Source organism: Scomber japonicus, chromosome 21, assembly GCF_027409825.1.
Source record: "Scomber japonicus isolate fScoJap1 chromosome 21, fScoJap1.pri, whole genome shotgun sequence".
Lineage (NCBI taxonomy): Eukaryota > Metazoa > Chordata > Actinopteri > Scombriformes > Scombridae > Scomber > Scomber japonicus.
In genome coordinates, this window is record NC_070598.1 from 6,718,780 (window position 1) to 6,742,548 (window position 23,769).

Genomic DNA, 23,769 nt, shown 5'->3' on the forward strand with positions numbered 1-23,769 from the left:
CTGCTTTTTTTTTTTTTTTGCTGCTTTGTAGCTACATTCTTAGTGGTTTATTCTGAAGATACTTGCTGTTCATAAATAGTTGTAGTAATGTATGATAATGATTATGTTTCAGGGCCTTAAGGTGATGATGAACTTTAAAATAGAATATATTACAATGCTTTTAAATGGTAACACAACTGTACCCAGTGCTCAGTGTTGTAGCATGTTGTTACATTGCAAATTGTGATGTTGACAAAAAAAAAGTAATATACTGACATACTGTACTTCTCTGCCTTTTTTTTGTTTTACAGATAAATATGTTAAATACATTCTATGGAAGTATTTTTCAAAGGACAGCATTAACAGCCACTAAGCGGATTTCAAAAAAAGACAAATTTCTGGCCAGTATTGCACACCAGTTTTCAATCAATTCTGACAAATCAGCTGCTGCCAACACCATAGCAGGAATATTAGAACATCCACTTGTCAGAGGACCAGTCCAAAAAGCTCAGATTGTCAATAGAAAGCAGGGTTTGTGTGCTCGATGACACAGCGCCGGCAGTGGCGTCGGACAAACCGCAGTGCCTCTGGCGATACCTCACAGTCCTGCACGTTGAGAAGCTGCAGCTCGCAGCAGTTGGCTGCCAGAGCTTTGAGTCCTCTGCCTGTTACGCTCTCGCACGCTCTGAGACTCACCCGCCTCAGGCCTTGGCAGTACATAGCCAGCTGCTCCAGACCACTGTCCGACACCAGCGGGCATTTACCCACATCCAGAGACTTGAGTTTGGGGCAGCTCCTGGCTAAATGGCCCAGGCCGTGATCTGTCAGCCCCTCACAACCCCTCGCATTCAAGTAGCGCAGTCTTGGGCAGTAGCGAGCCACGTAGCGCATGCCCACGTCTGTAATGCGGGTGCAGTGGGCCACACTCAGGTAGCGCAGGCAGCCCTCCAGTCGGGCGACTTCACGCAGGCCGAAATCTCCCACCAAGCGGCAGTCACTGAGACTCAGCTCCCTTATCGAAGGGCAGTGGAGAGCCAGGTGGCGCAAGGCTTCATCAGTCAGTCTGGGGCAGCGGCGCAAATACAGGTGAGTCAGGCGAGGGCAGTGGGCGGCGATAGTTCGCAAGCCCTCATCCTCGAGGGAAAAGCAGTCGGTCATGTCCAAGTAGTGAATGGAGATCTGCTGGCCGTGCAGAGGGGACAGCTGTAACGAGGCCTCTTGGGTCAGGCTGATACATGTCACCTTGGAGCAGCCTGCAGGAAGAGGAAGCAGAGATTATTTCTTCAATGCATACTGGTTTTTTCTCCATTGAAAACAATCTTACTCTTGAAGTTAACTTATGATTCGCCACTTGAGGGCGCCAGAGTAAAGTATTTGGCTTTATGCCTGCAACTAGAGGCATGAAAATGTTTGAGTGCAAACAACTTGGAGAAAATCAAAACTGAGGTCAATTTGCAAAGGAAAAAAAAAATCAAAGACCAACGTCGTTAACGGTTTGAAAAATGAATTTGATTTCATCATTTTCAGCCTTTCAAAGAAAAGCCACAAAGTTTGTTTTTTTTAAAGGCTATTTTTACAACAAAGGGCTACAAAGGGCTTACTTCCTGGTGCTAATAGTACAGACTGGTGCTCTGCCACTACAGTGCTGTCCAGCTCAGTGTTATTTGTGTCACTTCCTTAATGAAAGCAGCAGACCGCTCCTCTTACTCATGTTGAGGTAAGTTCTGCTTTCAGCTTAAAGAAAGCCTTTCTTCTCCCACATGGGAGCTTAAGGTTGGCAGAGCTTCTCCAGCTCCTCTAATGATTTTAGCAGCTTTAGAAGAAATGACTGAGGAGAGGAATTCTTTGAGGTAAATCCACACTTGTGCGTGATGTAAGGTAGCAGCCACTCCTTAATAAAACCCAGTAAGCCTGTGCCTGGCCAGTAATCAAGTAGCTTTGACTGCTTTTCACTGAATATGGCAATGTGGTATTTACCTGAGAGGTTCAGGTGTTCCAGGTTGGGGCAGCGGGACACCACCTCAAACACAGCCTCATTGGAGATGTTATAACAGCCCGCAACCTCCAGATGTCGCAGCTCAGGACAACACTGAGCCACCACATGCAGGCCGCGGTCAGTGAGCCTCTTACAGCCGTTGACCACCACCGTCTCCAGCGTCAGACACACATTTGGGGTGTCTTGGCACAGCCGGTGGGTCAGGACTCTAATGGCGCGGTCAGCATGAAGCAGCTCTCCTGTTAGCCGGACGGTGCTCCACAGCCTCGGGTCCCACGCCAAGTTGTACCAGCGGCGACATACTCTCGCACAACGGCACAGCTGGTTGGTGGGAAGATGGGAGAAGATCTGCAACAGACTGTGGTCTGGGAGGAGGTCGATGGGGGCGTGGTGGTGGCTTTTCGACTGGCGGGAGCGCGTGTGGGTGCCAGGCTGAGAGTGAACAACAGCGACTGTCTCAGCGGGGGCAGAGGAGGAAGAGGACGAGTTGGTCTCATGGCCATTGCTTGAGAGGGCAGGTGAGGAGAGAGAGGAGGATTTAGATGGCAAGATAAGCCCGGGGCTGGGGGTGCTCAGTGTTCGTGTGCTGGAGTCTAAACCTGGAACCAAAAAAAGAGAGAAAAAGACAGAATTACTATCTGAAGTCAACTCGGAATGTGGAGCAAACTGTACAGCTTCTGTAAAAGGAAAACTTCTCCCCCAGTGTTTAATATTATTCATTTGTGATGGTCAGGACATTCCAGGAATTATTTTGCAATGTGAGTCTGTAAAGCAAGTTTTGCTGGACTTTCCCTAAACGTGACTCATGCACCTCTACTTCAACCAGAGTAATTTCCTACATTTCTCAAAATGACTTTTGAAAACTAAAACAAACGCCTTAAATGCCTTCAATGACTGTGTTGTCATCAGTTGGTTTTATACAAGTGAACAGAACAGTAAATCCAAGTTTCCATGCAAGAAAAAATTGCTTTTGCTTCTTAAACTTTGGTCAAAATCAATGCAGCAGGGATAGCGATATCCTGACGTTGATCCGTCCTTGGCTCACGTTCCGAAAACTGGATCCTACATTTCCCATGATGCAACATGTAACATCTTTTCATTAGATCCGCCCTGTCTGGTTAATGTCCCTATCTTTCAAACTCAATGGCCCCAGTTTGCAAACGCAGGCTTCCTTTCATAAATCTGTGCTCTGTAAGCCCAAGCTGAGATAACCCCTGATGACATCACCAGAGTTATTTTAAAGCTCGTCCTTGACATTAAAAAAAGGTTGTAGTGCCTCCCCACCCCAAACAAAGTATTATATAGCCTTGATTTTGAAAAGTTTTAAAAAGGGGCATCTTCCTTTTGAAAAACAGGGATATTTGAATAACGAGCTGCATGTCTCATCAATGTTGTGTTTCATTCTGGAGGACCAAACCATGACCTTTACCGTTGCTGTTTTAGATCACTGAAATTATTTCCCTCCATTAATCTTCGCTGTTTCCGTACTGGAAATGACTCACTGTCACAATATATTTTCCACTTATCCGTGGGAATAAGAAAAATCTAGACATAAAGCCAAGAAACCGGCCAACAAGTGCAGGGTTCAACACGATGGTGCCATAGCCACACCAGCTTTTATCATCAATGAAAAAGACTTTCCATGGATCTCGTTATCACGTTTTGGGATGTTTGGGGAAAAAATATGTCACATTTATCTTCCAGGCGTTTGAGAAGCCGTCACAGGGCCTCTTGATCAGATGAACTCTGTAGCTTCAAAGCGAGCAGCTGAGGAGTTTGCTGCTGGGGCTGACAATGTACGGTTACCCCTGTGTAAACACTGAGGCCCTCCTGACAGATGTGCGCTGATTGCCGCAACGTCTAAAGACGCAGCTGTGTGAAGCGGCGACTGGATCTCATCACTGTGGCGTGAGATGCTCCAGGCCTCCGCCTCCATCAGGTCAGGGTGTTGGATCTGATTCCCGGGATCGACCCATCACACCGGGACACTGAGTGCTTTCCTCTGATGCTATCAGCTTCTCCTCATCACCCCTCTAATTCGTCTTGTCCAGTCTTGAGTTGAGTCGGATTGATAGTCATCACTAAAAGCATTTCAAGAAGTTACAAGAATGATGTCACTTACAGCTGTCCGACTGTGACCCCAAAAAAAAATCACTATCTGTCTATTTGTTTGAGACATTGATAGTTACTGTAGGATATGTGATGAGAATGGGTCTCAGGTATCTCTTTTCATTTTTCTTCAGTGACTTTTCTCCACAATACATACAGAAAACAGATAGAAAGCCATATTAATTGATTGTAACCGCCTGGGTGCGCAGACCAAACTTAAATGTGACATTATCACCTTATGAAGTGGATATGGCTAATGTGTTAGCATTCATTTGGACTGGAGATCAGGTCCATCTAGTGAACGTAAGTCCAATACCTCTTGTTAGCTGTGTCCTAAATGTACCTCTAGATTCACGATCTAGTTGCTAATTTAGTTTGTCATTTGGCATTATGCAGGCATAGTATGGTTTATCAGCTCTTTTTTTAAACTACCTGAGTGGTAAGAGTGAACCAAAACAGGCAATTTGCAGCTTTAAGGCCGAATCAACGAGCTAAAAGATGATGAATAGAGCTGAACTCCGAAGTTGGCTAATAATTCTGTGTGAGTTTACTATGAGCTTCTTCTCTATACCAAAACTATTGCATGAATAGAAAAATATTTTACTCCAAATATACTCAAAGTTTTTACAATAAAAAGGTGGAATAGTTTTATATGAACGTTTCTTTGAACTCAGAAACATTACCTGCATTTCAATTGAAGTTACACTTAGCATGTTAGCATGGTAACGAACATGGGGTAGATTATACCTGCTAAACAGACTTCAAATTAACTTTTAAGGTAGTGAATATTCAAATTTTATCAACCATTTGAAGTGGTAGTTTGCAGTGTTGATGTCTTGAATTGCAACTTTTGCCACCCTCTCCCTACATTTGTAATGCCAGGCATGTAATCCATGATTGAATCAAGTTGAGATGCTTCGAGACTGATTGTCAGCTAGTGACGAATGGACAGCATCCTGCCTGTCATGTGGATTTGTGTGCTGGGACAGACAGCTGGGCAGTGACATCGGCCGTACTACTGCTGTCCCTGCAGATCTGAAATCCAGACCTCGGCTCAGTCTGCCTCCCAGCCCGCCTCTGATGACATCCACAGACCGGGTCCTCTCGGGAACATGTCCTTCGACTCACAGCTACTTTTAAAACTCCCTCTTGTGTGCCTTAAAACACTCACTCGCATCCAAACTCGGACAAAACGAAGAGCATCACTTTAAAAGTGCATGGCATTTTATAAATCTCCTGCATCTCGTGGGTGGTCTATCTATGATTAGTTCAACTTTAAATTTGTATGACTATTTCCTTGAGGTCATCTGGCTTATCTTGGCCTGCATTGCTCTTAAATGGCTTTTTACTGATGATAATGCATTTTTTTGGCTTAATACAAAAGATTTAATGGTCTGAAGTCATTATAAACACTTCATCTATTTCGAATTTCCCACACCTGTCCAAATATGTCATGACAGTGGTGGTGCTGGGATTTTTTATTTATTCAACCACATTATAAATATCACAAAATTCCTGAGTTAATACCTAGTGTTTGTGGATTTATCCAACATAGCTGGAATCACACAGAGCTATACAAACAAGTGGAAATCAGTATATTTTGGCATCAGGTCTGATGGGGTCCAAGAAATTTCATGTTTTCAGTAAATAATAAGAATATAAATGATACTGTGTTAAATATTTATGGTTATAAAGGGGATCAGCCCTCTTCGTATCACAACACAAAGATCTACACAATGCCAAAATCATGACTGATGAATGATTTTTCATATTTCTTGAGTCATTAGTTTTGATGGATGAATGAAGTCCAGGCTAATGAGATGGATTCTGCACGCAGGGGAGAAAAACTCATCTGCCACTGGCTTAGGAGCAATGTTCAAATTGCGTAATTACATGTGTTACTGATCAGAAGAAGAAACAAGAGAGAACAGAGAAACATGGTGCTACTAATTAGACTACATCCACCCCATTTCTCTCTAAGATGCAGCTTCCCACAGCTGGTGGGAAAAGCTAAATGAAGACAGCTTCTCAGTTGTGCTTGATTTCAGATAGATGGCACCTTGGTTGCTTTAGGGAATGTGCAGGTGTTGTGGTTTTCTAGCTGAGTGAGACATTTGTTCATTAAATAATCATTGGGGCTTTTTAAATGAGATAAGTCACTTAGTCGATAAAATGTCCAAAATTGTGAAAAATGACAATCACTGTTCCCCAAAACCCAAGATGACGTCCTCAGACTCACATTTAAGAAGATGGATTCAGATTTTAATCAATTTTCTAATTTATTAATAAGGAGCTTCCTTCACTTTTATACCTGTCACATTACAATGTAAATTAATTTACCTTTGATTTTTGCATCTGAATCTCTCTCTCTCTCTCTCTCTCTCTCTCTCTCAGTACTTCCTCTAGACTAACAAACAAACTGTTTCTAAGCTATGCAGATATTGGCTAAATAAATGTCTTCTGAAGTCAGACTAAAATTGTGATTAAGCAAGTTTACTGTGTAAGAATCACAGTTCATCACGTACAGAGAGCCTATTGTCAGGCTCTCTGTGGTTGGTTGACTTTTTCACTTTTTGCTTTGAGAAGCCTCCATCTTCAAGATATAATCTAAAGCCGCAACCTGCAGACAAATATTCAAACTATTCAACTTCCTCAAAATAAAAAAAATACTATTATTCAGACTGTCCATCCAAAAAAGACAAAATTATTCAGATAAAAACTCCCTCTTCTGTCAGTTATAAACTTCACTTTTACTAAGAATGATAGTTGAGATACAATACTGTAGTTTTTCCCAAAGTTAAGGTCCATAGCTTTTAACCACGTCTCAAATCAGTGGACTTCAAGTTGGAACTATTTGATCAAATTATTTCCAAGATCCAGAATGAAATTCCTGCTTAACTTTTAAGCCAACACAGATGAGAAGTCCTGAACATACATTAAGTCATAACAGTTACATGGCAACACTTCATCTCCATGACGACTGAGCAAACTCCATCCGTGGATACGACTGAAAGCTCCAGGAAAAGCTAGTGAATGGAACCCGAGGTTGGGATACTTCTGTCATTATTCAGTCATTTTTTTGTGTGTGTGAATTATCAACGAGTTCAGATCGTTTATTCTCAGCTTTAAACTCAACTGAAAGAATAACCTGTCCCCTAACTCTCAGTTACTGCTTAAATCTGTATAAGTTAACCGGCGGTGTCGTGTTTTATATCTGCGTATCACTTGCAAACCTATCATTAACAGGACAAATACCATGCAGCTGTTAGACGTTTCTTGAAGGCGCTGCGAGTGCAGATGGTGGAAGACTCAGTTTGGTTTAGGAAATCAGAGGAGAAACAGTGGAACATCTGGTCTTTACCCTGGACAAAGAACAACAGAGCAGTGGTGAAATGAAAGAGAAACTCATGCATTTTGAATGTGCGTATAGCCACAGCAAGGCATACTTGGCTGAAATCATTTGCCACTAATACCAAATCTATGCTGATCCACAGCAGTGCCGCAGCAGGATTCCATTAACATCAACTTAGCCTTACTTCTGAGACACATCTGGATCGTGCTTTGATACCCAGAAGTTTAATGTAAATCAATCGGAGTGATCACTGAAAAGACAAGATGCCTGCATGATGAAGAGGCGCAGCTGGATGTTCGGAGTGATGTCGCCTTAATGACAAAAACCTGATGAATTTTTTTTAAGTAGTGCACAAAAACAGATTTCGAGGGCCTCAAAAAGAAAATAGGGGCAAGAGAGGAAAAGAAAGAGGGAAGATAAATTGGCAATAGAGCCTGCAGACTTTACCAGAGACAGAGACAAGTGCACAGGCAGGGTCAATCCTGACTTTGGCGCAGTCTGGTCATAAACTAAAGCTATAGGGATTCTTTTCAGGATCTTGCAGTGCTGTGAAGTTCTGCTAAGACCCTGTCTGGAGCTAGCAGGATTATTACTGCTGCATCTGGCAGAATAGACCAATCCATTACCTCAATGCCATTAGCCCTGTGACATGTTCACTGTGCTCCTCCCCAGCCAAGACCATGACAGGGGTGTGGTGTAGTGCATGAAAGGGAATATAGAGATGCTTTTTGCTTATAAGTGATCCGACTAAGAGAGGGGGAGAGAGAGAGAAAGAGAGAGAGCGAGAGAGAGGGAGAGAGAGAGAGAGAGAGAGAGAGAACTCCTGGGATAAAAAACATCTGGGTATGTCTTGGGTTTTACTGAATACATGGAAGTTGATATTACCATACAGTGTGGCGGCGAGGCTATCAGCAAAGCCTTCACTACAGGAAGGTCTTACGTCACTGGACAACCTGAAAGACAATAGGGCCTGCTGGTTCCTTTACAATGTGCACACTTGGACAGGAAACAGACTACTCAACTCTGCACAACCCCCCCTCCTTACCCCCCCCTCCAAAACTCCTAACTCCTCAACTTCTACACTGCAGCTATTCTCACACTCACTCAGTCTCGGGATTCAATTTTTTGAAGCTCGTGCAGCACTAGATTTGTGCTTAGTGTGAGCCACGCTTTCCCCCCAACAACACGTCTGATTTCCTAAGAGGGGAGTTTTCCGTGTCACTTTATAAATCCTCAGCAGAGGAGGGGGGGGTGGGGGTGGGGGGCAGCAGTCGTTTTTTAGATATCGTAAAGCCAAATTTAAAGTCACTCCTTCACCGATGCAAGCTCTCGTGTTTGTGTATTCATCACAGCGCACACATTTTCCACAGAGCAGAGATGACAGTCCAGACTCCAAAGGCAAATTAAGCATCATGCAAAGATCGCTCCGGCCTTTGGCAACATCACACACATTGGAGCTGACGTCATTTTTTTCTTTTTTTTTTCTCAGGTTGTTAAATCAGGATGTCAAGAGATGAAGCAGAAGAGAAAGCATGTGCACAAGATGACTTTTTCTGTACAGTTGATCCTCTCTGGCAGTCGTGTGTGTGTGCGTGTGAGAGAAAGGGGTTAAGAGCATATAGTGACAATTGTGTTAAATGACTGAGGAGGGCAACGCTGGCTTTCACACAGAAAGCGAAGAAACTGCACATCAGACAGGAATGGAAAAGAGAGCGCTGGCCCAAACGGTTGATTTGGTTGTGATGAGGAGCAAATGTAATGATCTCATGTGGTTGAAGCAACAGAACAAGGGAAGTGCTGGAACTTTTGCGGTTAGAGACTCTTGACAAAAAAAAAGGGTTCACTTTGACTGCTTTTAAGAGGTTAGTTTGTCTCATATGGTAGAAGAGAATAAAACTCTTCATAAAACTTCATTTCAATCGGTTAAACTGAGCTTTTTTGCAGCACAATGCACGATTGTGATGGTCTTACAATGCATTAAATCATTTGTATATGTAGATTGAATGCCATAGTGCAAGGCCAGTCATACTAAACCTCATGAAACTTGGACATTTCAGTGTCAATATGACTGGACAGGAGTTGGAAATACAAACTCACCAGATGGCAAATTTTTTCTTCTCGCAGTTTTTAAGGTGGAAAAAAATGTCCAGTGGGGTTAAATGGGTTTAAAGCATGACTTATTCTGACTAAGACCTGTTAGCGTTTAGCCTCACAGAGCCGCTTTCATGGCTGTAAACTTGTTACATTTCTGTTTGTGTGTGGATTAAACAAACCAGATATGTTTAAACTACCTATTTAAATTTAGAGGCACTGTTTGGGAGTTTTGGCTACAGTTTTTATGCTAATGATTTATCCGTGTTAGCTATAGATCCCATCTTACTCTGGGGTTAGAAAGTGTCTATTTTCCAAAGTATCGGACTATTCTGTTTAAGTAAGTCATGTAGGCCTATCTTTGTTCATTTACACCTGCGTTCCCATACTAGATTTTATGAAAGGCTGGATCACTAAAATGTTCAGATTCTGTGATCGCAAACCCAGAACCTAACACGTAGTCTGGTGGTTTTGGATCTTTGGTTGCTTTTGGTTTTGGAGTTCAAATCTGAGTAACCAAATAAAGGCGGACGGCTTTGACAACCGAGACAAATGTTTCGTCCTTCTTAACTGCAGCTGAAGTCGACTCTTAACTCGCTCTATATGACCGAGCCAGGCGTTATGTGCAACCACAAACTGTTCCTCACTTGTTCTCGTGGTTCTTTTAAAAACACACAATTCTATAAAACGTAGTTTATACAACCAAGACCCCTTGAAGAACTCTGTCTGGAGAGAAATTTTCCTCTCATTTTTGTAGCATTGCATCCTCAGCCACAACTGACACTTCCCAGCTTACGTAATGAAACAAACCACAGAATGAAAGTATGGGGAGGGGTGGGGTTGGTGTTAGGGGTTGGGGTTAGGGGGAGTCCGCTGTGTCAGTTTAGCTGGTCCGCAACTGTGGTCATATTGCCACATAAAAGCCCAAACACCCAGGTGTATCACAGTAAAAACATCACTCGCGAGCCAAAATCTTACAGGAAGTGAGCGTGTGTTTCGGCCAGGTGGCATCTTTCCCAACTCCTGTCAAACATGCTCCTGTAGTAATGCTGAAAAATGTGACCCTGTTGAAGAAAATGGCAAATGCATTCAAAACAACAGGGCCAAGCACTTCCTCCCCGAGACAGTGAACGAGAAGACGGAGCCGTAATCAGAGAAGAGTTATGAGATGGGTGCACTCTGCTCGCTCAACTGCCTTTTCCTTTTTCCCCTCCTCCTCCTCCTTCTTCTTCTTCTACTTCTCCTGCTTCGATAAACTGCTTTCACTTGTTTTCTTTTTTCTTTCACCGCCTTATTCTGTGCCTTTTTGCTCAGATTTCCTGGCTCTAGGAACGGTAGAAAGGAAGGGGGAGGAGCGAGGACAGCTGATGGAGAAAATCTGGGGGGAAAATAGCGTTGGCATTCTTTTCCTTCTCTGTGTTCTCTTTACAAAGACGACTTCCAATTTCCAATGAGGTTTGGAAGAAAAACCACTGATATTTCTCATTACAATTGCTGTAGACTTGTTGAAAAAGTTAAAATAGTTGCCGTGTGCTGCTTTATGTAAGTTGAAAATGGGGGGAAAAAGTGACAGCCGTCTGCAACAGTATTCCCTTTAATCCTTCATAGGTAACCAAACATAGTCAACAGTCAATCACCTGTCAAATATTCTCCTTCAGTAACAGATTCTTCTTCATCTAAACAAACTTCTCGGCCAATCTCAGAGCTTCCAAAGCAGCTGCAGGACAAAGTTTAACCAAGACTACTAAAAAGATAAATTTCCCACAACAGCTTGAGGTCTACCCTGTGTTATTTGACTTAGAAGATATAGTGAAGTAATGACTGCAGATGAGTGATAAAAGTTACATTTACAACATAAGTGGAGGATAACAAGCTAAATCTTTTTCTCAGCAGTGAAAACGTCCCAGAGGCAACAAACGCACACAAACGCAGCACTGCAGCCTCTTACACATTTGGCACAGCAAAAATCAACAATGAAAGACTATACGTCTGCTTAAGTAAACACAACTAAATGGGTCATCACTGCGTGGAGTTGGTTTACAGATGAAGTGTGATGTATTTGTTGCCCTTGGGAGGGCAAAAATATTAACATGTTGGAGACAGGAGTTTTCTGAGCCGAGCTGTTTAGACTGCACAGTGAGCCCTCACCCTGCCTTCAGAACAGCAATGTGGGAGTGCTGTAAACTGACACCGATCAATATTTCAGTGTTTATTGCTATAACTTTATTATATTAGAGCCTATGATAAAAAGGAAAGCCATCAGGTGAACTGGAACATACCAGGATTAAAAAAAAACCCAAAAAATCAGCTAAAATATCTTTTTATACTTGACTGACAGGAAAAAAGTTATTGAAAAGTGAGGTTGTGAAGAAAACTGATATTTTAACTACAACCTGACAAACTTCTTATCCTGCCACTCACAATTACATGCCTTCACTTCACCTGAAAGTTAAGGAAAATAAAGAATAAAAACCAGCAGCAGCAGAGTTGAGGGTTTACGTAACCATAATGTTCCTGGTTCGAGTCCAGACAGGGGCCCTTACTGCATGACACCTCCCATATTTATGCAATTACTTACCATACTGTAGCTGTCCAATGAAACATATGTGTCCCCAAATTTGGCGATTTTAAAGTTCTTTGGATAAATTAGGTTAAATCTTCCTTGATGAGCTTATAAACTCCTGCGTTTTAAAGAGTAACACCCTCTGATCTGACCTTGCTGTGCGCCTCAGGACTCTGTGATGTCATTGTTGGGTGTAGTTACAACACATGCAGTGAAATACGTTACTATTAAATGCTAAATAAACCTTTTAAAAACTCACTTGATCTGAAAAATTCTTAGCTGATAAAAAATCGGCATTTTGGAGATACATCGATCAGAAGAGTTAAAACCACAAATTCTGTATCAGGATCAAAGCAGTAAGGAGGTTAATTGTTATTTTGGATTGTCTTTTTAAATATGCATAAAAGTAGCAAACGGAGACACCAAACACCATGATTTATGCTGGATTACTCAATCATGATGCCTTAAAATCTGCACAGTGATTTGACAAAGAGAAACGACAGAGTAAAATAGATAGAGTTGAAACATTTACAGCTTGCGTCCTTTCATGACCTGCACAGCATGCAACGGTAATCGGACAGGAGAGCCTCCTTGAATTCTCCATGTTTACATTCGCAGGCTGATGACCACTTATTGCTCTTATTGGTGGGCGTCACACAACAGATGTTTTATGTTGTCAAGCTAAAGAAGGCGAAGAGAAATCTAATACGCTCCACTTTCTTTCAGGCATCTTACATGCAGAATTGGTCGTCTTCCACTGTGATAAAATGACTAATCGACTTGCCTGATGCTTATTTACATTCCCCATTTTTGGCTTGATATCGTGCAGTCCGGTCCAGGCAATAACTACTTGCATAGCACAGCTGTAACGATTGTATGCATAAAAACAGACATCTGTGAAGAAGTAGAAACTAAAAGATACACTGCCTTTAAAAAAAAAAAACACATATAGAACTGCATTTAAAATCATGACATGTTTACAGTGTTTAGTCTTTTACTACGATGTTGGAAGTGGTGTAGAAGGATTGAGTAAGCTTTTCCCTGTCACTGTTATCACTTTGTTACTTTGCTCTTTGGCAGACGGAGAGGAAGTCGGCATGTTGATTGTTCCCACCGTTGGCTGCGTCTCAGCCACCTTCCTGGTGCCATTATAAACGTGTGAAGGGGCTCACCCCTTAAAGCATGGCTGCTTTGTCATGATCAACGCCCCTGCAAGGCTGCATTACATCAGTGGATAAAACTTGGCACGAGGCTCCAGCTGATATAGCAGGATCAAAATGGTCTTCTAGAGGCCGAACATCTCTGGGTGTTGTCGGTTTAGCTCCTGCCATGCCTGAGCCACATTCCTAAGGTACCCTGAGTTCCAGTGTGCCAAAGCAAACCCTTGAGGCCCAGACGGGGTCACAGTTTAACCCCTGCTGGGAGTTACTGAATTTCATCCCACAGGAAGGATTTACTGTTCAGGACTGTGCCTCTCAGTCTGCAGCTAATAAGGAACTCAACTGGGTCAGGCCACCACAAGCCTGTCTAAATAATAAATGAAAACAGAGACACGTCGCAAAAAGTTGCCAGATGACTGCCCAACTCAGTTTGTTTTCGGGAGGAGAATGAGTGTAACTTCCTAATGTTGATTTAGTAGGAATACATGTTGGGCCAGCAGAGGAAGACAGGCAATGGCCTACTTTCCATCTCAATATGGATATTAAGGCTGGATAATAATTCAGTATTATGGTTTTTTGGCTTTAAAGCAAACCACTGTGGAAGTACCTTGCAGTGTAATACCACCAACGGCCACTAGATGCTAGTTCAAACTTATTTCTAGAAGTACTCAATCATTCATTATGGTCAATCAATCAACGAGCCATTATGGTCTCAATCACTAAATTCAGCCCTCTTATAAGTGCTTTGGTGGTCAATTTGGAAATTATTTATCAGCTAATGAGATTTGATTACTGTTGTGTGGCTGTTGATTGACAGCTGTGATTGACAGTTGGATCACCTACTGCTCTCCCCGGCTCTGAGGCCCACACTATTGTTGCAATATTTCAGTAAGTTTAATGATTACAATGCCTGTCTAGTTAGCACAATTTAGCTAAAATAGCTAACGTTAGACTAAGTGTGCTCCGCTCAGAGTTCCCAGCAATTTATTTGAAACCGTGCATGTGAACACGTTACCTCAAACTAACTAACTACATTAATGCAACAGCGACATTACTGCAGCATGGACACTGTATGATATGAATACTCCCAGTGTGCGGTGGGGAAACAGCCCAGACTGCTTCCTGATTAGTTTAGTGGACCACAGGACTAGGTGGGCAAGGACTGTGTGATCTGCCTGTGTGTGTGTGTGTATGAGTATGTGAACGTGGGTCTGCATGTGTGTATATGTCTTTTTAAGGAGGGGGGATTTGACTGTGGCCATGGCGGTTCCAGACCATGTAATTACTCCCACTTAGCATGGAGAACAAAATAACAATTTCAGTCATAACACAGGAGGGAAATTATGGTGGGGAAGCCACTGGCCATGGTCTATACTCTATATATTCATATCTGCACAGGTTGTTCTCCAAGTAGACACATTCAGGACAATTATCAATTTCCCTAAAATACTCTGGGTGCACTTCCAGCAGTTGTTCAATGGACAGATCGAAGTGAGTCAGCATTTCCAGCAAAGTTGAATGAGTAACAGTAATCTGCCTTGTCTGCTCACAGGAAGAAGGTACAGCCTGCTCTATATTTAGTGAGGTTAATCAGTGAATTAACCTCACTAAAACAAACTAATTGACACACATCTTCCGTGAAACCAAAAGAACATCTGACGTCTCGTGAGGATTTCGTCAAATGCTTTTCTTCTCTGAGAAACACCTTGAAATCTCGAAGCTGATTGACAGTTATAAACACAGGCTGTAGCTGGTTTTTGTTTTCTTGTGGCTAACTCCAAACCACAAGAATACTACATTCATCATGCCAGAGCAAATTTAAGATTGGTGATGACAATGCATGAGAGGGACTGGGTGAATGTATGTGTATGAGCGTGCAAAGCAGCCCGTGAGTCACTGGACAACTCTGAGAAAGACAGAGCGACCACGGCACAAGGCGACAGCAACAATACAAAGGGACCACAATGTATTCGCAGGGGGACTTTGATAAGTTTTTTTGGTCAAAATCAATGACTCAGTGATTACTTCACTGAGTGCTGAAATCTCAGGCTTTCTCATTGTATGACTCATTCTATCTTTTTGGAACATTTCCCGCCTGTTCAATGTTCAACATGACCCCAAAAATCTGTCAACCAGTGTGAGACACCCTTGTCACGTTGTGCCTTTTTATTGCTAGTTGACATTAGCCAAAACATAATTAAAAGGTGCTATAAAACTAATAAAGATCAGTCAATTCATAACAGCTATAATCTATATTTTTCATAACAACAATGTATCAAGTGATGATGTGTAATGGGAGAGGCGTTGCTCATAATAAATTATCAACTGACCCTGCAGCTTTACAGAGCTTTGAAGTGAGTTTCAACTCATTATTTAGCTGTCTGGCTACAATTGTACTCTTTTGGTTCACTCTTACTGCTCTCATGAAGTATTTGGACACACCAAGCAGGATCTTTAGAACAGTTAGAGATAGCTTGTGCACATTTAGCAGTTAAAGTGCCAGGTATTTCTCTCAGGAGTTGGTGGAGACCACAAACAGAGCTAAAAAGAGTGAATATTGGACTTACATTAATTAGGTTGCCAGATATACAACTCCAAATGAATGATAGTGTTGCTCCGTAACTGCTGCATATGTAAATAAGCAATCTTTTAGTAATAGGTTTAATATATCAAAAGTGATGATAAATCAATGTTGTGTCCCCAAGTGACCAAAATCAGTTAATTGAAGTTTAAAGTTACACTACTCAATAGTTTTGCATTAAGAATAGATCAAATGACTGTGTATAGTATGAAAGCTCAGCTTGAGCATTTTAGCATCTTTTAGCTAGTCGTTTTGGTTTTACTGGCCACTGCTTCAATGTTTTGGTTAATTTTCAATCCTTTCATAAACTAATTGTTTCCAGACGCAGCACCTAAAAACAGACAGTAAAACAGTACAAACAGTAGCCTATGCTATCTGACCGACACCAAACAGCAGGCAGATAAAGTTAGCAACTAGCAGGTGAACATAGCATTTAGCTGTTCCTTCAGGAGTTGGTGACCAAAAGCAGAGCAAGACTGATGCTTTTTCAGCTAATTATGCTGCTCTAAAGTGGTACATTTTTAAAAAATGAATTCAGGTTTATATGTAGAATATATCCTCACAGTGATATCCTACAAAAAGTCAGAGGTTTACATGCTAAAGATAAGATAAATAAATATAAAAATGGCCATGATGTTCTTTGAGCTACTATTTTGGTTATTTTGGGATTTTTTGCCATGACCTAGCTTAGTAAGCAAGTCTTTTGTAAAAAAAACAAAACAAATTATTACAATTGTCTAAAGAGCCTGGTTGAGATGATGTGGTCTGCAGTTTTTTTTTAATACAAATTTCTAGACAGCACAAGCATCAATATTGCGGTTTTTTCAGTGAGGATAGGCTACAGCTCCTGGCATCACATACTTAGAGCTTTGACAATGAGAGGCGACGATCTAAAGAGAAGACTTGACTTTTGTTAGCTCCGTTTTGTTGAAATAAAGACAAAAAAAAACTTGCTGCTTTGACTGACAGCTTGTTAAAAATGTATCAGGCCGATCCACATTCAAGACAGCTGCTGACAGGAGGCTTCAAAAGGCATCTGTCAGCTGCAAAGTATTTCTGAATCACAACAATGAGCATACAGTTTACATTCGTAACACATACTGTACACTCCTGACAAAGAGAAGCAGTTCCCTGCACTTACTCTGCCAGGGTTGGAAGATTGCCTGGGCTGGCAGGAGGCGAGGGGAGGAAAGAGGGAGCCAGAGAGCTGCATGGAGAGGAGTTACAACAGCGTCTGAGCAGAAGGTGAAGCCCTCTTTCCCCATTTTCACTCCCCACACCTTCTCCGTGTCCAGCAAAATCCCTCCTCTCCCTCGAGCACATGTACCTCCCCTCCCTGGCAACGTTTTGAGCCTGATACGACCACAGTTTAGATAAGCATTCTTCCACAATGAGAAGCCAAAATTGTGTGTGTGTGTGTGTGTGTGTGTGTGTGTGTGTTTTCTTTTTTCTTCTTCTTCTAAAACAAAGCCCAAGAAATGCCTTTGGTTTCTGATGGGAGCTGTGAGTTTGTTTTCAATTTAGGGTTATCCCAGGAACACACAGGTTTCTCTCCAAAAATAGGCAGTTACAGAAAGTGGATGAGGAGGGAAGAAGGGTGGGTGGGAGGAGGAGGAGGAGAAGAAGAAGAAGAAGAAGAAGGGAGGGGAGTTTGGTTAATGAGCACCAGATGCCTTACCTTCGGTGGTAGCCACATTCTTTGGAGCTTTAGTTGGTGTGTGATCTGTGCTCGAACTTATGTCAGAGGAGATGCTTGAGCTCCCTTTACCTGCGGGGGGAATGGGAAGAAAAACAGAAGTGCTGTGATACAGTATGGCAACTTTAAGATGAGAAACTGCATCTATGAGTCATGTTTTATCACTTAAACAGTCACATAATGTAACGTCGACTGAAATCTTTTTTTTTCTTTGTTGAAATTGAAAACGTGCCCTTGAGAAAGCTACTTGCACGCTCGATTCCTGAAGAGTCTGTCAGAGATAAAGTGGATGTATGTAATACGGTAAGGAGGTATGAAGTGTAAGGAAATAAAAAACCCATCACTCTCTGCACTCATGACTTTTATGTGCCAAAGCCTTTAGATGAAAGTTTAGCTTTGGCACATGCAACAAAGTCCACTGGTTTGTTTGAGTAGGTGTCCGTTTTTTTTTTATATTTGGAAGAATGATAAAAGTCTCCCGAAATCCCCTTCAGCCTTCGCTTCCACTGACGACGAGTGAGGAAACCTTCCTGCACAAGATACAAGCAGTCACTGTATTTAATGTATGATTATATATATCATTAGCAGCATTCTTTTTAGGTCATACGATCTGTGTGACTGCCACGTGAAAGAGCTTTCTTATGAAGTTTACATGAATTTACAACTTTTATTTATGAGCTATATGCTTGGATTATTGGATTTCGGTGTCCTGTACAGTCCCATACCAGTGCTACATTTCAAAGATATATACTCTTTGAATGTGCGCCTCTGCTTTTCTGCCATGGTGACTGCAGGCTGCCTGTGGAGGGTTTGTTTATGGCATTTCATTCCTCTGTCAGATCATAAATGCAGCTTTGTGGCTTTCCTGAGACTAAGTATGTGCCTTTCACCCAGCACGACAGGCAGAAGAGGTAGTCTCCAGCAGTCACACCCACTTGCACATCAAGTGCAACCACCTAAACAGACTAGACAGTTCCCAAAAATAAGTCGTAAATATAAAAGCTTGTGCAAAGGGGGCCAAAAAATGCAACCTGTGTATCCAAAACTCGACCGCACAAACAACACGTGATCACAAAGGTACGTGTAAAATGATTTTAAAAAAACCCAACGCAGCTTTTATGGTGTGAGTACGAATGACATTTTGTGGTGACATCACTGAGCCGGCACATCTGCAGCGGCTCTGAAATGACTCAGATATTCATGAGGAGCTCGTCGATGTCAAAGTGAGAGCTCTTTTCTAATAACAAAGCAGAGCAAAAGGATCATAAAGCTGTGTCAACAAATATATTTGAATATTACAGGAATTTTTTCGGCAGGGTCACCGGGGCGACACATGTGGATCTGTGTGCGAGGCAGATTGTTTTCTGTCTTTAGTGGAAAAACAACTTTCAGAAAAGCTCCTGTTTCCTGACTTATGCTCATATAATGTGTTGGTGGAGGGCTGCTGCATAGTTGTGACCAGTGTGTAATTAATTGCCGAGTCACACTTGAAAACAGATGTGGACAGACGGACTGCAGAATGCTGCACTTGTGAGTAAGACTGGTCTCAGGCAACTATCAAGATGATGACTATATAAGTGCTATAAAGATTTTATGCTTTGAATAAACGCCATGTACAACAGTGTTTACATTATGGTGCAATGGTGTTTTCTGATGGAGGTGGACACTTGCTAACATCTTCTTTCAGTCATGAGATGAGAGGTATCACAGATATCACAACCATCCAATGAATCTGAAAATGGATCCCTTTAAGAACCCCTCATCTGATGACAAGCAAATGAATGAATGAACTTAGTTTTATGTTTCTTAAAGAGCTGCAACAATCTGTTAGATTAATCAATAAGTCTATTGGCAGAAAATCAATCAGCAGGGACTTTAATAGTCTATTAAGCTGGTTATTTTGAGCAAAAGTGGAAAAAATTCACAGGTTCCAGCTTCCCAAATGTGAATGTTTTCCAGTTTTCATACTCCTCTATGAAATATAGATTATATTTGGGTTTTGGACTATGACCACAAAAAATAAGACATTTTAAAAAGTAACTATGGGCTCTGGGAACATTTTTCACAATTTACCAACATATGATGAATCACATGAATAATAGTTTAATAGAGAAAATTATCATTAGTTGGAGCCCTGCTGCTTGAAAATGTCCATATCTCTGCAATTAAGCCTGGCGTGGAAATTAAAGCTGCATTAACCTCAAACTCATCAAATCAATCCTCATGTTGAAAATATAGATATCATCCTATTAACATGTGATGATGTCACATCAACAAAAAACCATCAATGTTTGCACATGTCGTTACACTGAATTTGGAGTTAGGTCTGTCACCATTATTATCAACTTATCATTTTGAGTTATCATCACGTCTATATATCGACTTATCATATGACACATGGACGTGACCTTGATTATTTTTTACCTTGGTATTGCCACACCTCAGATTAGCAGCTAATAGGCTATTCATGTCACATTGGCTAATCGAGTAGTGTCCTCCATTCCTCACTGTGTACGTCCTGAGTGGAGACTGCAGAAGCGAGCAGAATCACTTATATGGAATTAAAGGTAAATTACTGCATTATTATACTATTATATTATCATTATATTGGTGGTATAAAATGATCTTTAAATGACAATAATATCGTTTATCGCGATAATATCTGAGTAAATATATCGTCCAACAAATGTAGTTATCATGACAGGTCTGTTTGGAGTGTAATATATATGATTCATAATGAGGTGCAACCGTGCCAGATGCTAACTATAAATTAATCTAATGCTATATTGTGCAACAAGTGTGTAATCTATCATGTTTTTTTCTATCTGAAGAGTAAAGGAAGAGAAATTTGTTGCACATTCAGCCCAGGGATCACTTGAACAGAGTCAAGAATCTGCTCATATACCTTCACAGGCCGGATTCCTGAATGCTCCTAGGTGGAGCTGGTCCACATGTTATTTTTAACATCACGAGTTCCAATCTTTTCTCTGCAGTTATTGACTTAGGAAGAGATCACACTGGAATGTTATTTATACAAACATTTCTGCTCTGGAGACAGAAATAATGTGTTTGCAAGAGTCGGGCCACAGTTGTTTTTTGGGTTTTTTTCTCTTCTTTTTCACTCCCCCCACGAATAAGTAATGTTGAAAGATTAAGGCCTTAGATTATGAAGTGAAGGTGAGCCTGACTCTGACGTTTGAACTGACATTCCAGGATCATTAAATGCTGCTACGCTTGGAGATTTTTATCAATATTGTGTTTTGTGAGTCTTGGATTTTGGTTATCTTAATATTGCAAAAGAGAAAGTTTCATGTTGTCTTTCGGTGGATTTAAGCTGCATTCCAGTTGGGTGAAACAATTTTTTGAATCTATCTGCAAGCTGAGTGAGACGGACAGTGAATGCCTCTGCTTGCCTGGCTACCATTTCCACATTATTGATGACTTCTCTTTTTGTCTTGTCTGTTTCATATTGGCACATTATTGATATCAAGATAACAAGCCAAATAATGTTGTATTATTAAGTGTGAGTCAATATTGGTATTTATCCAACTTGTCTCCTGAGATATCTACTTCTAATACACCTGATGACAACATTTAACATCAATCAGCTGCAGCAAAGACCACAACTACCTATTAAATTCAAATATGAATAATTTAGGAATCAGTTGTCTTTAGTGTTAGGCACATCTGTGGAAGTCTTAACCTTTTCATGTATTTTTAAAGGCATTGAATACACCTTTTCACTTACGCAGGGATCATATGGTGTTGACTGATAATGCACAAAATGGCTACCACATCAAACAACAATAGGTGAACAAAAAAATCTCAGGAATTGCCTCTTATCAAGATAAGAATGAGTAAGTGCCCACATGCCCAGACACTCATGTCCATGGACCCCGCCTCCACTAGACCTGCAGATGCACACTTTAAGCACATAATATATGGCATTAATCAGGCTACTTGGTGTTGTCTGATGAACTTGTTGCCCCTAAGTCATGTGTTGTTGACTGATTTTGTGAGTTATTAGCCAATACCATTAAACTGACTGTGAACTGACTGATTTTTAAAACCTTCAAAGACTTCTTCTCTGCTGCTAATTTCCAACACTAGAGGTTTGAAGTCTGCATGGTGAAATAATAACTTACCTCTGCACACTCTTGTCTTGTATTAAGCTTTTAACTTGAACAATAAGAGCCTTTGAGGAGTTCATTTCCTGGATAAAAAATGTAGAGAAGTGGCTGCAGAGGGCTGTGTACAGTTAGAAGCAGCTCATTAAGAATAAAAAGGGTTTAAAACATGACCACCAGATGTCTCTGTCTTTCCTGTGGGATGAATATGAACGTTGCACATCATTAAAAAAAAAAGGTATAAAAAAGTAGGTAATTCAAAGTCAAATGTATCAGGACGGCTTCAGCGCATTTTACGCAACTTGACGTTTTCTGGATGGAGTAGGGAATAAGTTTAACTCTACACAAGCAGTGAAAATACATGAGTGTATGAAAATTGAAGATATAGAGGGAATAGTGCTAGTTTTCAGCTAGCTGCCTTATGTCTGAGGACAAACTCAAGGAAGCTAAAGACTTCAAGAAACTGCGCATTGCTTTGTGTCTTTTAGTAAAGTAGGACACCGACAGGAAACATGCTCATCATTTTTTTACTTACAGCGGTGCAGTTTGGTAAAAGACTCGTCATTTCAAGCGTAATTGTAATAAAACGCGTTTTTAAAAAAGCTGTAATTGCACACACTTACCCTCGCTTCCATACTGTTTTCCATTGTTCGCACCCATTTTAAAGAATACATAATCTACACGCAAAACTCGTGTTAACAAAAGGAGTTAAAAGTCCAGAGTAATAAAAAAAAAAGGCAGTCTTTCCGTAAAGATGGACTAGACAGTCAAGAGTTTTGTGTTGGGCCGCTAGCTCTGACTCCAAATAGTTAATCCAGATGTTGAACAGAGGACGCCTCAGCATTACGCAAACCTAGAATCCAGACTTCAGCTTCCAGCGGTGCAGACTGGCTATATCTGAACATCCTCAGGACTCACTGCGTTGTAAACACACACACATACACACACACACACTTAAAGAAAAGAAGAAGAAGAAAAGAAAAAAAAACACCCCGATTCGAGAAGTTTAGGGAAAAAACTTTGTGAAGTGCCCTAAATGGTAAGCAGCTGTTTATCAGGCTGAGTGCGGGCAATCACAGCGGCCAGACAACTTTCTGAGGACGCGCAGCTCTCGTCCAGTGGATTTGGATTTAAAGAGACCGCAGGCCAGGGAGGGAGATGTGGATATTTAAAAAAAGATAAAAACCCAAAAGACAGGCCGTGACTGTGCCTCAGCAACAACAGCAGAATAAGATATAGCCTATTGTTACACACCAACTTTTAGATTTTTTTTTAATTATTTCACATTTTACCAGAACAGTCAATCTAGTCCCTTAAACGCAACACAGAAAGAAGGCAGCCACAATCCCAACATGTGATTTTCCCATTATATTATATGCCTCATTAATATTCAATCCCCCTCACAGGTGTGCCTTTCACCACATACACTTCACCAATCACAAGCTGTTGCACATAATCTCTCCTATATTCTGAAGGATTTTGAGGCCCACTGAAAGCAGAGCATGGTTCAAACACATACACATGCTAGGATGTTTCTATGTATAGCAGTAATACAGGTCATTGGATATCTAGAAGTAAAGACTCGGTGACAAAAGCAGTTGCTTGGCGTCGACAGTTGACCTAATATTCCAGATACATGTCGAATTCCTGTCTGAGTCCACACAGGATATATATTTAAACTGGGATAACCTGGTATTTGGGTCTGGTTATTATAGCACTACTGGTTTTATCTCAATATCTCAATATGTAATATTCTTGCAAATGCCTGTGATGTTACATGATGAAGATATACCCAACATAAAACCAAAGTATTTGTAATAGTGTACAGACTAGTTATATTTGTGCTATATTGGAGGCTGATCTGGCCTGCACCCAGGAAAAGCAGTGTTGTGCACACAGGGTGCTCAGCAGTAATCAAGAGATTTCAGACCGTAGAGTTTCCATCCCACAGAGGCACATAACTCCTTCACTTTCACACCAAAAGGCATTTATTATACAAAACATTTGGTCTCAGGTTTCTAGTTTTATGTTGATCAACCAAGCTATATCGTTAATGTTACATCTGCATCGAACAGAGCCATTTCTTTTCTTTTTCTTCTTTTTAAAAAATGTGCG

At 41.2% G+C, this 23,769-nt stretch overlaps 1 protein-coding gene across 1 annotated transcript; it reads right to left on the reverse strand.

The window, feature by feature from the left end:
- Positions 1 to 289: 289 nt before the first annotated feature.
- Positions 290 to 22,525, reverse strand: LOC128382511 (F-box/LRR-repeat protein 7-like). The gene is made up of 4 exons (XM_053342507.1): positions 22,278 to 22,525; positions 17,510 to 17,599; positions 1,957 to 2,574; positions 290 to 1,232 (listed from the first exon to the last, which is right to left on the reverse strand). The coding sequence occupies exons 1-4, from the start codon at positions 22,312 to 22,314 to the stop codon at positions 496 to 498; spliced, it is 1,482 nt and encodes a 493-aa protein (XP_053198482.1). The 5' UTR covers positions 22,315 to 22,525; the 3' UTR covers positions 290 to 495.
- Positions 22,526 to 23,769: the final 1,244 nt, after the last annotated feature.